At 41.1% G+C, this 15463-nt stretch overlaps 2 protein-coding genes across 2 annotated transcripts; one reads left to right on the forward strand and one right to left on the reverse strand.

Annotated features, from left to right (window-relative positions):
* The first annotated feature begins 4561 nt into the window (after positions 1-4561).
* On the forward strand, positions 4562-11230 carry LOC146678916 (long-chain fatty acid transport protein 2-like). Its single transcript, XM_085404851.1, has 10 exons — positions 4562-5126; positions 5429-5638; positions 7246-7404; positions 7610-7734; positions 7890-8084; positions 9166-9256; positions 9332-9530; positions 10361-10458; positions 10691-10821; positions 10911-11230. Exons 1-10 carry the CDS (start codon positions 4577-4579, stop codon positions 11082-11084), a joined length of 1932 nt encoding a protein of 643 aa, XP_085260977.1. The 5' UTR covers positions 4562-4576; the 3' UTR covers positions 11085-11230.
* A 129-nt stretch (positions 11231-11359) lies between these two features.
* Positions 11360-15064, reverse strand: hdc (histidine decarboxylase). Its single transcript, XM_085404863.1, is given in 13 exon segments — positions 11360-11444; positions 11447-12165; positions 12437-12537; positions 12638-12736; positions 12813-12903; positions 13033-13195; positions 13302-13368; positions 13882-14025; positions 14098-14235; positions 14331-14453; positions 14531-14644; positions 14755-14927; positions 15037-15064. Coding segments are annotated over 13 exon segments (2013 nt in total). The 3' UTR covers positions 11360-11391.
* Positions 15065-15463: the final 399 nt, after the last annotated feature.

A 15463-nucleotide genomic window follows, 5' to 3' on the forward strand; every position in this document is an offset into this window, starting at 1 on the left:
GTCAATGACATGTCTTGAAATCTTGCCGAGCAATCAAAGACCACTCGCAGTTTCTCTGGCTTTTGAGGGTGGTATACGCCATGGTGGGGAATATACCAAGCTGATCGTTTATCAAGCTCTTTTTCTGGGACCTTTTCTGCTTCACCACGACTGATAATGTCTTCCATGAAGTTCATGTAGTCTCTCCGATATTTCTGGTCTCTCTTGAGCTTCTTTTCCAAGCACATGAGGCGTTGAACAGCACTTGGCTTGTTATTTGGTAGCTCTGGCCTGCTCTGTTTAAAAGGCAGAGGCATTTCAAGATGTCCATCTTCTTTGTGCTTAATTTCTTCTTTCATTTTAGTCAAAAACCGGAGATCTTCTTGCGAGAGATTTGTCTCTTCTCCAAGCCTTTCACTGAAGTCAGATTCCAGCACCTTAAGTATGTCTTCTGGAGCAGTCATCTCCTTAATTCTTGTTTTGCAAACATAATGAACTTCGCTCTTCAACTTACTTGTTACTTTGGGTTCAGGGGTCACTTGCTTTACAATGATGCGGTGACTTACTCCTATTGCATCACTGTAGTGTTCACCTGGATCACCATAGCTCACTATGCTCCAGCCTACGTCAGTTTTCTGTGCGAAGGGCTGGTTGTCCTCACCACATACAACTTCTCTAGGCATTAGTGCTTGTGGACAGTTATACCCGATAAGAAGACCGATTTCACATTTCTTCGGCGGGGCAATGTGTTCCGCAAGATGCTCTAAATGAGGCCATGCCTTTGCAGTCTCTGGTGTTGGAATGTGTGTACGATTGGCAGGTATGAATTCACGAGTGTAGACCGTTGGCACTGTGATCTTCTTAGAAGAAGATAACCCTCTTATTTGTAGACCTTTGAGTCTTTTGCATGGTACAATTGTCTCCTTGGAAGACATTGTAGACAGCTTCAACTTGACTGGCTCTGCATTAACATCAAGAGCATCTACCACTTCTTCAAGAATGAATGAAGAATCACTTTGTGAATCTAACAGAGCATAGACAAGGACTTCTTTGTTTGAATCACTTGGCATTGATGCATAAACAGGAACTATTGCTGAAGTCTGAGCACTGTTACCATCATGCACAACTCTATTGGATGTGGTTTCGTGAGTGGTGTCTTGCGGCGATTGTGGCTTTCTTTCTTTACTGCAACTTGTCTCGTCATTTTCCTTTTGCTTTGAGCGACCCTCATGTAAGCATGTGGGGTGGCGCTTTGAGCAGGTGTCGCAGACCATCCGGTTGCTGCAATGCTTGGATTGATGGCCAGGACTCAAACAGCCAAAGCACAGTTTCTCACCTTGTATGAACTTCACTCTGTCAGCAACTGGCCTTGCAGTTAGTCTACGGCACTTGTGCAAGACATGCCCTGTTTTCTTACAAAACATACATGTGCTTATGCTCTTCTCAGTGGTGTTAGTTGTAAAAATCCTTGCATTTGCTGCTTGGTTCTTAGAGGTCACTACATTCTGAGGTTTAGATCTTGTCCTTTCTGGCTCCCCTTGCCGCAAAGCATAGTAAGATGTAACAGGGTTACAAGCAATACTAGCCTCCAAAGTCAGGAAAGTTACGAAATACTTGAAATCTGGGAACCTTCCATGCTCCAGCTGATACTGTGTGGCTTTTCGGTTCCATCTGCTGCTTAACCAATCAGGCAACTTGGCTGTCAGTTTTTGGTTTTCAATGCCATCATCAAGAATACGCAGACTCTCATTGTGAGCCATGGCACATTCACAACTGCGTAAAAAGTCCACAAATTTCCTTAAGTCAGCGCTCTCTCTTGATGCTATCTTTGGCCAGGCATGTAATTTGTCTCGGCAGGCTTTGGCAATCATAAAAGGCTGGCCGTATCGCTCATTGAGGAGTTCCCATGCAGCAACATATGCAGTATCTGAACCAATCAGAAAATAACCTTCTAATGCCTCTCTAGCTGCTCCTCCAACATATTTCTGGAGGAAGAATATTTTCTCCGAGCTTGGAATGTTTTTCTTTTCAATAAGAGTTTGGAAGGATGACTTCCAATGATTAAACTTGAGTGGATCACCACTAAAAACTGTGGGCTCTGGAATGGGTAGCCTATTTGCTGATATAGCCTCAGCTAAGACCTTCACGAGCTCTCCTGTGCTATCGTGGAGCACATGTGTTAGCACTGCATCCTTTGGTGGTTGTGAGTGCTGGTCCTCAGTCTTCACCTGATTGAGTGGCTGCATAACCTTATGTAGATCCAGGCTCTGTGCAGCATTCCCTTGGGCTGGACTGAGCTCACTCTCATCATATACTTGAAGCCTTGCTTTGGCTGCATTCAGCCTTTTCAAATTTTCCAAACGCTCAAGTTCTCTCTTTAGGTTTTCTACAGACCTTCTTCTTGCAGCATTCTCTTCTTGCTGTTTCTTTAAGAGAGCAGCCTCTTGTTTCTCTCTTTCTAGCCTACGTTCAGTTTCTTCCCTTTCTCCTTCAAGACGACGAGCTAATGCTGCTGCTTCTTGGTCTGCAATGATCAACCTCTCTTCAGCTTCAAGGTTTTGCAGTTTCTCTTCGTGGCCCTCTTGTTCAGCCATAATCTGCAGTACAGCCTGTGTAGCTGCATACTCGGCAGCAGCTTCTTGTCTTCTAAGTGAAGATACGTTTGAGTGAATAGAAGAAGCTTTAGAACCATTAGAGGCAGGAAGTGAAACACTGGAGGCTGACGATGAGAATACAGAACTATTATCTGGCCAAATCAACTCCTCCGCTGTTCCCTGCATTTCAGATTGAGCATTTTGTACTACAGTCTTTGTGATCGAGATGCAGTTATCCATCTTGCGACGCATGTCATGGGCTGATTGATCAATTCTTCTGTAATCATCATAAGCAATGTTCAACTCAGATAATTCCCTTTGAATACTGGTGATGTGTTCTTGTAGGATGTCACTAGGATCCTGTTTTAATACAGATCTTTTAGCTACCTTAATCAGAGCTTTCCAACGTTCATATTTGCTGTCAAAGCGAAGCAATAGCCCTTTGATTTGCTCTTTCTGAAACTCTTTTCCTTTTTCTGTTAATGTTCGGGCTCTTTCACTTCTACGAGGCTCTTCAGGTGGTGCTATATTTTGCCCGATATTTGATTCACCTGTCTGTTCTAACTCAGTCTCTTCTTCCGGAGCAGCTACTGCACCCTGAGCTTCTTTACTTGTATGTGACATTTTGATTATTTAGACACAGATATACACAGGCAGCATAGAAGAGCAAGCTGCAACAACATTTGTGAATACTGAAAGAATGAGCTTAACTAAATGAAGTCACTCTCATTCAAATTAGCCCATACATGTAGAATATTACAGAGTAAGTACACTTAACAGAGTTCTTAAAAGACACTGAACCATAAATACAAACTGAATTTCTGTCAAAATGTACAAAGTTTACTTCTGCCCTTTCAGAGCCAACTATAATTATTCAGCTGAACATGAATTTACATCTCTTACGTAAATGCACATTCATATACGTGAAACAGCGTGGCTGCCAGGCTATACACAGTTCCTTTTAGTTTCCAACTCTTGTGTTACTTTTCAGACCAAAAACTTTAGAGTCTGGCTTATAGACTTCTTCATGAAAACCTTATGAACCTGTGTGTCCTAAACAGTGGCTTATCTGTGTTCCCGTCTTGATGAGCTGTCGAATTTGCGCTGATAGGGCGAGTCTGGGCAGGTCTGGGCAGGTCCGAGTTTGACTATCACTCCCTCCAGTTAATACACGACACCACGGTTCTTCATTCACAGATGGATTTATTCTTCTGTCACACTTCTCCTCAGAAACACCATAAAATCCACCGTCAAACTGTTATTACATAAAAGTACAGAATGACCAACATAAATATTACAAATAAACATTTAAACCCAAGTTAACAAATACGCGATAAACAAACACAGTTAACGTACCTCGCTGGCTGCACGTAACCGTGAGGGAATGAGTCCGCTTCAGGAACAAAACTTAACAAAAATAATTCCCAATTTCTTCTTCTTTGCAGCTTTCTTTTACTTTAAACTGCTTATTTATTCCTTCTTCTGCCTTAGTTAACTTATTAACTTAGCTTCTTGCACGTGCTTTTTACTTCCCTTTACGTCACTTAAAAAGGCCTGTGTGCAACACAGAATGAACCTTAGTTCCTACCCCAAAAGGAACAATAAATAAAGAAAATAAATAACATAAATGAACACAATAAATTAAACAAACTGACATAATTTACATTTATGGCAGTTAAAAAATTAAAATAAATGTCTACGAGTGTGTGCCGTGTGTAGTGTAGTAACAAAATCCAGTCTTGGTTTGAAGTAACTATGGGTCATATGAGACATAAGCTATCAATACCTCAGAATGGCCCCTGAATGCCCTAATGTGAACTTGTTGTTAGGAGTAACCAGGTGAATAACATTAAAGAAAAAAAATCAGGCGATATATAGGCCTATGTTTAAAAAATATAATTCCTCGGTTTTTAAATGATTACTACTTCATCAAATTTCCATGACTCCTCACCAGTAAAGAAAAGAGGAAAAGGGGAGAGAAAGTTAAGGAGGAGTTAACGGAAATGATCCAACAGGTGCTGGAGGCTCCTGAAAGTCGATCGTTTGGATCCAGCAGCAGGTCTGACATATTCCTCTTGATTAAAGAAATGCTTGCATATATTTTGTGCACCGCGTTGGCGGTTTTACCCATACTAATTTACTTTCGGAATCCTTATTTTTTGAAAGATTTATATTGCACATTTATTTCCATTTATGTCGGTATACGCTTGAGCAGAATTGAGAAAAAGTTTTACAGTATTTTAGATCGTTTTCTAGACAAAGTGGCGGAGCATCCGCATAAGAAGTTCATAGTTTACGAGGAAAGCTCCTACACGTACAGCCAAGCCGACAGAGAAAGCAACAAAGTGGCCAGGGCTCTGTTAACGCATGCCCACCTCAAGCAGGGGGACACGGTAGCCCTCTTCTTGGGCAACGAGCCGTGGTTTGTATGGATGTGGCTCGCACTGTCCAAGCTGGGATGCACAGCGTCCTTCCTCAACGTCAACATAAGATCCAAATCCCTGCTGCACTGTTTCTCCTGCTGTGAAGCCAAAGTCCTGATCGCTGGCGCTGGTAAGCTGCGTAAATACTGCAGTAAGCTGTTGGGGTTTGTTTTAATGAAATTAACTTTAAACGTGCGCATATCTTTCGTTTTTTAATATCACGTGATCATATTGTCTAATTCATTTAAAAAGATCTTTTTGTATCTCTGACTATTTTTTTTTAATCTGGGAGGTTTGGACTGCACTAAAGTTGCATGGGTATATCTTATTAATTTCACCATCAAATAGATCGACTGTTTATTAAACACACATTTATGTAACCCTGTAATGACTGATCAGCACCTCTTTTCTTTTTACCTCCCTGGCTCTCAGACCTTCAAGGAGCAATAGAGGAGGTGCTGCCCACTTTGAAGCAGCAGGGTATCCTTGTGTTTATCCTCCGTGAGCACTGTCATGTGGACGGCATCGAAAGCCTCTCTGACAAAATTCAGATGGAGTCAGACGAGCCCCTGTCCCGTCAGCTCAGGGCCAGCATTAACATCAAGAGTCCTGCGGTGTACATCTACACATCAGGAACCACAGGTAACCTCGAGGGCTTATCTGGCCTCGTGCAGAGGTTGAGTAATTGAAGGAGCAGTGGGGAGAAAAGTGATGACGATTCTAATGACTGACAGGATCCCATGAAAACAGCACAATAGTCATTTAGCTTTTTTCATGAAAATTATTAACCTATCACCATAAAAAAACCCCTCATTATTTCATCATTTGGTTTGGTCCAGGTGCACGCGCTCCTAATTGACGTCAGAGCGGGATGTAGGATGGATCCGTTAAGAGGGATGTCTGGGATTTTAAAAAGAAAAGAGAGACAGCTGGAAATTAAACTCAAAGCGACGCTCACATGAAAGAAACTGTCTGACTTTCCTTGTTTTAGTTAGCTTACTTCATTTATAAGAGTAAATAATATGTTTGCATTATTTTAGCCAACGTGTAAGGATACAACCAAACTCCTTGTACATAGGTATACGGTGTAGATAAGAAGTGAAATTCGTGTATATCCAAAAAGGTAAAATATATTTTATTTGTATCGGGTGTAAGGCAGCGGTCCCCAACCCCCGGCCTCGGACCGTTACCGGTCCGTGAGTCATTTGGTACCGGTGTTGTGTCAAAAAGTGATTGTCTGCCAAAAACTGATTTCCGGTATTTGCCAAAAACTGATTGCTCGTATTTAAACTGCTATAAGTAACTTGTTGGGCTATAATATGTGAAACATATGTCAAATGCATCCCTTATGGATGACATAAAGTCATCTTGAGCCACAAACAACATTCGTGTAACAAGGTAGAAGCCGCAATCAGTTTTTGGCAGTGACTTTTATATAACCTTTATTTATGCAGTTAAAAAATCTCATTAACATTAAAAATGTCTTTTGTAAGAGTAAGTTGGCCAAGAGCACAGCAGAAATGGTAGCAAATATTACAATAGTTCTGTAAAAATATTTAAGTGGGGATAAAGGGCCAGATTGGTTATAAAGTAACACAGAGTTGTAAAGATACGTGAAAAACGGATAATTTTTTAATTCTCTATATAACCCCTTTGTAAACCCTGTTCACCGAAGTCTATTTACGAACATACGTAAAGATATTACACATAAAAAATACACAGAAACATTGGAAATCACTTTTTGGCACAACACCGGCCGCGAGAGTTGAGGCTCAGGTGTGAAATGTATGGTTTTCAGGGTTTTTATCGGTTTTCAGCGTTACTTTGTTATCGTTTTTATCGTTAACTCGGTTTTCCTGGGTCTTTTCACGTGTTTTATGAATAAATCTTTTTTTTTTTCGGTACCGGTACTAGTTTTATTTTGTTGTATTTATCCGCGACAACTTAAAGGCCGGTCCATGAAAATATTGTCGGGCATAAACCGGTCCGTACATGGCACAAAAAGGGTTGGGGACCGCTGGTGTAAGGTACCAGTTAGTGTACAAAAACAAAAACCCAAACTAAATAAAAATAAATTAATGAAATAATCCTATAATGAAAAATATTACAAATAAAAAATCTATTTATCTAAGCAGAATATTGACCCATGTCTGCACAGTGTTATATTTTAGGAGTTTTCACAGTTCACAGTATTAAATTGGTGGGACACCTGAGAATGAGGACTAACTGTGCTACATCTGTTTTTACAGGGCTTCCAAAAGCAGCTGTGCTTAAACACAAGAGGGTTTGGAGGGGAAGTTTTCTCCTGACCTTTGCTGGTGTGCGCTCAGATGATGTCATCTACATAAATCTCCCTCTGTATCACAGTGCTGCTTTTCTTATGGGACTTTGTGGAACTATAGAAAGAGGTAATACATACCTAAAAATAAAACCACAAATCAAGATTTCCACTGAATTTATTGCAGGTTAAACCAACATATACATGACCTCAAACTACACCCGCTTCCATTGTTTGTACTTTGAAGTCCTAAAGTTCGCCTTGCAGAGTTTACAACACTGAACTCTTAGCATGAAGCGGCATATTTGCTGAACTCTGTATCTTTCCATTTTTAGGCACCACTGTTGTTTTGAGAAGCAAGTTCTCTGCCTCCAACTTTTGGAATGACTGTAGAAAGTACAATGTGACTGTCATCCAGTACATAGGCGAGGTTATGCGCTACCTCTGCAACACACCAAAGGTAAACACAAATTTAAGGTCATAGTGATGACAATATTGAGATATGCATTAGAAGCTCAAACTGTTTTAATGATTTCTACCAACCTGCTTCAGTCAGGAGCATTGTTTCTTATGGTCATTGTTTATGTTCTCACCTCTCCTTTGGCCTTCTTTTAGAGAGACAATGACAAGGATCATAAGGTCCGACTGGCCGTAGGGAACGGAATAAGGGAAGACACCTGGGTTGAGTTCCTGGAGCGATTTGGGAACATTTGTATCTGTGAATGCTACGGAGCAACTGAAGGGAATGTTGGCTTTATCAACTATGGTGGGAAAGTTGGAGCTGTTGGCAGAGAACATTTTCTCTACAAAGTAAGATGTAATAATAATAATAATAATACATTATATTTATAGGCACCTTTAAGACCCTCAAGGTCACAAAAAAGTAGCAACAATGCAACAATACAACAAATATTGCAAAATAAACTTTAAACATAAGGTAAATGAGGGGAAAAAAGCCAGCATGAAAGTATGAAAAGTAAGCAAGGTAAAAATAGACCGAGACGGAATCAAGGGTATGCAATTCTGAATAGATGGGTTTTGAGACGTGATTTCTAATTAATGAGAGAGTTTGTAGTCCAGAGATCTGGTGGAAGTGCATTCCAAAGTCTCGGGGCAGAATAACTAAAGACTCTGAGTCCCATGGTAGTCAGGCGAGCAGGTGGAAGAGACCGAAGGGAAGCTGAAGAAGAGCGGAGTGTACGAGGGGATGAGTATGTATGGAAAGATCGGATAAATATGGAGGCGCAAGGTTGTGAAGATGGATAGATGTGAAAAAGAAAAGCACACCCTTTTTCAATTCTAAAGTTACATAATTATAAAACGATAACATTAGTCCACCTTTCTTTATAATGTCACTTCAAGTAGCTTCAGTTGTCAGACAGATGGTCTCACATTTGACTCTGGAATACTTTGGTATACGGAGGAGTTCATGGTCAACTTAATGACTGCAAGATGATCAGGTCCTTTGGCTGCAAAACTAGTCCAGACCATCTCCTCTTCACCATCCTGCTTCACAGTTTTTATGCTGTGCTTGCTTTTCACAAAATATGCCACTGTGTACAGTTCATTTTCCCAAAGGTCTTGTGGTTTGTTCAGATGAATTTTGCAAACCTAAGCCATGCTTAGAAGAACCATGGCTTAAGTCATAGCTTTTTAGAGAAACCTTTTTTTCACTCAAGTAACTTCAGTCTCAGCTGAATGCAACAACCTTATAAAGAGTACATTTGCATAATGGCTGAAACTAGTGCCACTGGTGGACAATTGGCTGTGAGTCTCTGTGAGGCCAGTGAGCCTTTTTTCAGAGGTTAACTTGACCTCTGTATATGGAGATGTGGCATGATTTATATGACTAACTGCTTATTCTCTTCAATGTATCTGTAAACTGTTTCAGATGGCATGCAAATATGCCCTCATAAGGTTTGACACAGAAAAAGAGGAGCCAGTCAGAGACTCCAGAGGATTTTGTGTTGAAGTCCCAAGAGGTGAGCCTGTCTCTTAAGGTGCCGCCTTGCCTTTTAAGCTGCTATTTAAACGTATACTGTTACTTTTACTCGCAGGAGAAACTGGTCTGCTTGTGGCAAAGATTGGAAAAAGAACACCCTTCAGTGGCTATGCCAAGGACAAGCAGCAGACAGACAAGAAGAAGCTAAGAGATGTGTTCGAGAAGGGCGACATGTACTTTAACAGTGGCGACCTTCTAAAGATTGACGACGAGGGATTTCTCTTCTTTCAAGACCGCATTGGAGACACTTTCAGGTCTGTGAAACATAATAAATGAATTTGACAATCTGGGTGAAAGGTCAGGACAAGGAGTACCAGAGAGTGTTTTTTGTCTTAAAAGCACAACTTAGTGTGACCCCCAAAAAGTTGATTCTGTTAATCTGGATGTAGCGTTTTCAGTGGGAGAAACGTTATGTCACTCATCCAAGTGACTGCACTCAAACCAGCGTTCCTCCCCGTCCAGGATGTGTACATCGTCATCATTGAAAGAGTGTCCACTGCCCTGCAAATGTATAAATCCTGGCAATCCTCCTGGCACTTTACAGCATACACTATATTACTCTGTTTGTGTTGGGGAAACCGATCCGTGGGGTGGACCAATTTTTGGTGCAGCGTGTTTTGGGGTTTAAAAGCCACAGAGACTCAGTGTTTAGAAAAAATGCATCTCAACTGATCCAATACTACTGACACATACGGGATCAATACAGGTTTGCGCTTAGGCAGCAGTTGTCCTTCTGTCTGGAACAGCTGGATGAATGTTTAACAGATTGCTTACAATCTGGGGTTATAGTTGTAAAATAAGGCCAGAAAGTTTACTTCTTCACTTGAAATAGAATTTAAGCTATGGAAAAAACAGTAAAACCCTCAAGTTTAGGATATATCATATATAATTTCAGAATTACGGACACTGTTGTGAGTCTAATCTAATTGCTTTCAGTATTTTATTCTTTATAGTTAAACCTAAACATCTTTGATGAACTATTATCTCAGTGTTTTAGGGAAGTTTGTTACTTTTGTGTGTCCCTGCTGAAAAAAGATACACTGCAGCTGAGTTCTGCAAATACTCTGTATTATATCTGTTACAGGTGGAAAGGAGAAAATGTGGCAACCACGGAGGTGGCTGACCACCTGCTCGCAGTTGACTTTGTTGAAGAGGCTAATGTCTATGGTGTGAAGGTGCCAGGTAATAATGACACTAAAAGCAAGATTATTGTGATGTATGTCTCATAAATATTACAAACATCTTTTTTTTCCAGAATTCTAAGAAAAAAACTCAGAATTCAGAAGTTTTTTCTTGGAATTCTGAGATTAATCGCATATTTCTGACATACTGAGGAAAAACTCTGAATGTTTGGATTAATGTCTGGATTCTGAGGGTATTTTTTCTTCTTTTTACTTTGACCTTCACTGAATAGGACATGAGGGAAGAATTGGAATGGCAGCGCTAAAACTGAAAGAAAATATGGACTTTGATGGCAAAGCTTTATATCAGCATGTCAAAAACTACTTGCCCAGCTACGCAAGACCACGCTTCGTTCGCATACAGGTAAATAAAGTTCAATGAATGATCACATTAAGATATATCTGCATACATCTTAGCAATAATCCCGTAACCATTTCATTTTTCTCTGGCAGGATGCATTGGTAGTGACGAGCACCTTTAAGCAGATGAAGGTGAAGCTGGCAGAGGAAGGTTTTAACCCTGCTCTCATCAAGGATCCTCTGTTTTACCTGGAAGACAATAAGGGCTACATACCCATGACTCAGGAGTTATTCAACTGCATTGCAGAAGGAAGACTCAGGCTTTAAACGAGTTCAGCGCTGATTTTTTTATTGTCAGTCTCAAAAACATTAGTGTTTACATTAATCTTTACATTGTGGATATACAAACATATAATGGCATGCATTTCATTTTTTTATATTTCAACTGTTTAGTCTGAAATACTTTCTTGTTTTTAATGATTTTTATATGAGTAAATCCCATATCGCAGACACTGTTATTTGGTGACTGTGTTGGTTGACTGTGTGCTGAAGCAAACTGCTTATCAATCAATAGGTGAATTATTGTGTGGATGTGAGGTACACTTTGTGCTGGTTTTGGGCTCGTCAGAGGAGTTTAGGAGCAGTGGAAGTTTCCAGTGGCGTAGGAGGGGGGGCTGTGTTTGTTACGGCAGAGGAAGACATACAGTTCACTCTTCTGCAGGTGGAGGGTAAGTGCTTTTGAGCTGCTGGAGAAACCTTCAGAGGGCAGCAGAGCTGGTGCCGACCACACTGGACCCACTGGTTACAGAAGCTGGGAACGCTGTAGAACTTTGTCAGCTTTTTCAGGACCTGTTTTCCCAGATCATTTGAAGGCATCTCCTCAATATTTATTGTCGCACCAGATCCTGTTGTTGAAGGCACAGGAAGGCCACCAGCAGCATCTTCGACTATAGGCCTCGTTTCAAAATCATAGCCACACAGGGACCTGATATAAGTGTAAGGCAGGGGCTCGCTGCTGCAGCTAAGAGATCGCATTGGTCTTCTAGACCGATTCCAAGCTTTGTCAATCCACAACTCCACTTGAGCTTTTTCCAGCCTGGCAACAGCATCCTCTTTCTCATCAGACCCGGTGTCTAAGACCGGGTCTTGGTATTCTTCATCACCTATTACATCATCTTCCCCTGATTGTGACTGGTCTGCATAATTCAAAGCCTGTGTCTCAGCCAGGAGAGTGGAAGCTGTTTTACAGATAATGCCCCAGTCCCTGAGGATGTCATCGGCAGTAGTGTACTGTGAGGTCACCGTAAACCGGATGATGCGTTTGGTATAAATATCCGCAGGAATGAGGTACATGGTGCCTGACCGGGTCAGTCTCCTCAGCAGCTCCTGGGTCAAAGTGTTCCCTCCCAACAAAAAGAAGATACAATAAAATGTTTATAAGTCTTTGTGTAAAGCCACAAAACCCTTACTAAGACATCTGTGTTTACCCTTTTCCTACTATTTTTGCCATTTCATCTGGGAACTAGCTGACCACATTCAGGTGTATAACAAACCACCATTGAACAAGGCGTAATCGGGACTTCTTAGCACATGTCAGTAATGATTTTCTGGTGAAAACTATAAGGTCAACATATTTATAGTTTACTGCACAATTCAGGTACAAGGACAAGTTGCATACTTTCAGGCAGAAGACCACCAGGCCGAGGTGCCTCTTAGCAGGAACCTCAAAATCTGTGTTGCTCCTAATATGAGACTCCAAGAGTTTTGCCATCTCAATCCCCTAAAAAAACCCCAAAGCAAACAAACAAAACTTCACATTAAATACACTTTCTATAATGGAAGTCTAATATTGATATCTATTTTAGAAGAATGCCACTTACATGTCTGATATGAGCCTGGAGGTTTTTCAATCCAAAGGAGCGCAGAACAAACCAGAGCTTCAGAGCACGGAAGCGTCGACTGAGAGGTATTTGCCAGTGCTGAACCAAAGAAAAAAAGTAGTGTTCAGATGAGACTGTAACATTTTGAACTGGTGAATAAGTAATGATGACGAACCATAAAGTCAGTGGCTGCCAGTGAGTTTTCATGTCTGAGGTAAACAGGATCAACACTGAAGGTCTGCTGGAGCTTGTATTTATCCTTTACCCTGAGATCAACAGTTAATTAAATCACCAGCTTAAAAGCATTCTTCTGTTTAAATTTGCACTTTGTCAGATGTAATTTTGCAGATATTATAGAGACAGAGTTGAGGTGTGGCTTAAATGTCTCTACTCACCAGAATGCTGTGCAGTCAAAATGGACCATCATCCACTTAGAAGGGTTGAAAACAAAAGAGTGTGCAAATTCAATGCCCTTCATTGACCAGCGGAGCTCCGGACAAAAGTAGGCAGAGCCAGCATACGCGGCATCAACATGGAGCCAGAGTCCCTCTTCCTCACCTGCAAAAAGATTTCAATTTCACTTCTAACTTCATCTTATGTATGCAAAGAAAAAAAATAAGTCTGACTCTGCAGTATGATTTGGAAGTAAAATTAAAAGACACACAGACTGGTCCCAGTTCCGATAGCTTATCGAAGGCACACGCTCCAGTAGTTCCCAGAGTTGAACACAGCTGAAAATGACAGAATGGGTCAGATGAGATCCAACATGCAACACGGGTTTGTTGTGTACTTTTGAAGCTAAAAATCACAGTTTCCTCATGATATGAGATGATATACAAGTGTCCCGATTAATGATGTACAACGTTTTGCTACTTATTTTCATATTTTTTTCCAAGTTTAAAAAGAAATTATTCGGACAACTTTTCAGTTTTAAAAGAAATGAAGCTGAACTTCAACTTCCAGACATTTGATTTTCTTTAAATGCACCATCAAAAAAATAGATTGTAAAACAGTTTCTGCATGCATCTGTGTTTGCCATGCAGCAGAAAAATCAAACAAAGGCACTGATTGGCTGATGCTACAGTCTGCCGATTCTGATTTTTATATACTGCAGCGTTAGTATATGCTTTTAAAAATGTGATGGGTATTGTGGCACATATTAGGTAAGCTACTAGATTCAAAACAATATGGGGATTCTTAAATTCTCTGCAGAAATGTCCCATTGAGGTTTCAAACACACATACCAGGAAGGGGACAAGTCCTCTTGCCCTGTCTTCTTGTATGGCTTGTTTCAAAGTGTCTCCTCTCAGAGACAACTCGTCATCGGTCGGCAGAAACCTGATCTTCACCAGTGAGATCAGTCCTGCCTTTTCAACTGATGAATGAGCCTATAAAAGCAACATCTGATCAGTTTTACGGTTCAGTTTATCAGGCTGATAGGAAGCTCCTGTGCAGCTTACCTGATCCGAAGCGTAGGCCACTAGTCTTGAGTTTATGACGGAGTCGTCCACGTCCTGGTCAAGCTCGGCCCGCAGCTGCAGGATTTTATCTTTCCTGGCTGCCAGCAGAGCAACCAGTGTGCTCTCACTGACTGTACTCTGACGAGAGAGCCAAGTAGGTCAGAAACACAATGAGGCCCCGAAAGACTGTAAACTTCGTGGCTCTAGAGCAAACAGATTAGGATGTTGCACACCTGCAGGATGCCTCCACCTCTGCTGTCAGGATGGTAGTGACGAAAGAAAGAGGGGAGCTCTAGTGCTTTACACAGCCAGTCCATCACATTCATTTCCAGCTCTGTGCATGCTGGGCTTGAGGCCTGAAAAAACAAGAAAATAAGACATCACTGAAGCAGATGGTAGCATGTGATTGATTGTCTTTTTGGTCATTGCGTACCCAAGTGAACCCAACACAGTTGATTGCATCTGCCAGCATATCCCCGAGCATAGAGGGCCATGAAGTCAGACTGGGATAGTAGGCGTGCATGTGAGGGCTCTGCCAGTGAACCACCTGGGCAGAGAGATAGGAAAACACTCGCTTGCCATAAATGTATTTCATGATCATTTCAGTGAACTGAACAAGCAAGGTGAATTTAAATTGGGTTTTGCTGCGACACTTACCCCTGGCATGATGACCTTCTCAATGTCATTGAAGATATTCTCCCAGTCCTCCGGCTCCGTAGGTGCAGCCTCAGGAAGAAGCTGCCTCATGTAGCCAGGTTTCACATCAGGAATGACCCTCCTCTCCCTGATGGAGCCCAGGTACTTTGTGATGTAGTCCACCATCTCCTTACCTGATCAATAAGAGATCACTGCAAGTTATTCATATTCATTTTCTTTATTATGTGCTTGTTGGCATTTGAAGTTAAATATCAACATCATCCAAAATGAGTCCATGATTACCTCTGCGATTGTATTCCTCAGCTTGCATTTTCGGAGATGAGACCTCTTCGAGTTACTTTGTCGTGTGTAACAGGTGACTGCAGTGAGGCTTTGTGTATTTGGGAGCAGAGATTACACCACTATATAGATCCTGTTGTGAAGAACACGCCCCAAATTGGTGACGCATTTGAACCACAAGGCAAATGTCTTTCATGTATTTTTTCCATCACTGGCTTCACATTTGCACTAAATATTTACTTTCCTCTTGCAGCCGGAGATTTAATTTTTTTTCATATCCACGTGAAATGATACAGGATTAGAACAATATAATCAATAGTGTAATAGGTTATATAAAAGTTATGAAGAATTCTTTTTCACCATTACACCTGAATCCCTCTGTAATGCAGAAAAATAATTTATGTGTCAAATCAGATTATACAGAGACCCT

This window comes from Rhamphochromis longiceps, linkage group LG1, assembly GCF_057381845.1.
Source record: "Rhamphochromis longiceps isolate RC_006_pf linkage group LG1, R_longiceps_female_GT1.1, whole genome shotgun sequence".
In the NCBI taxonomy this organism is placed as follows: domain Eukaryota; kingdom Metazoa; phylum Chordata; class Actinopteri; order Cichliformes; family Cichlidae; genus Rhamphochromis; species Rhamphochromis longiceps.

Bases quoted from the DNA above. Each gene is read 5' to 3' on its own strand.
- LOC146678916 (XM_085404851.1), top strand. From the start codon at position 4,577: ATGATCCAACAGGTGCTGGAGGCTCCTGAAAGTCGATCGTTTGGATCC. The intron at 7,405-7,609 runs GTAATACATACC...TTCCATTTTTAG, and splicing joins TTGTGGAACTATAGAAAGAG to GCACCACTGTTGTTTTGAGA. The intron at 8,085-9,165 runs GTAAGATGTAAT...AAACTGTTTCAG, and splicing joins GAGAACATTTTCTCTACAAA to ATGGCATGCAAATATGCCCT.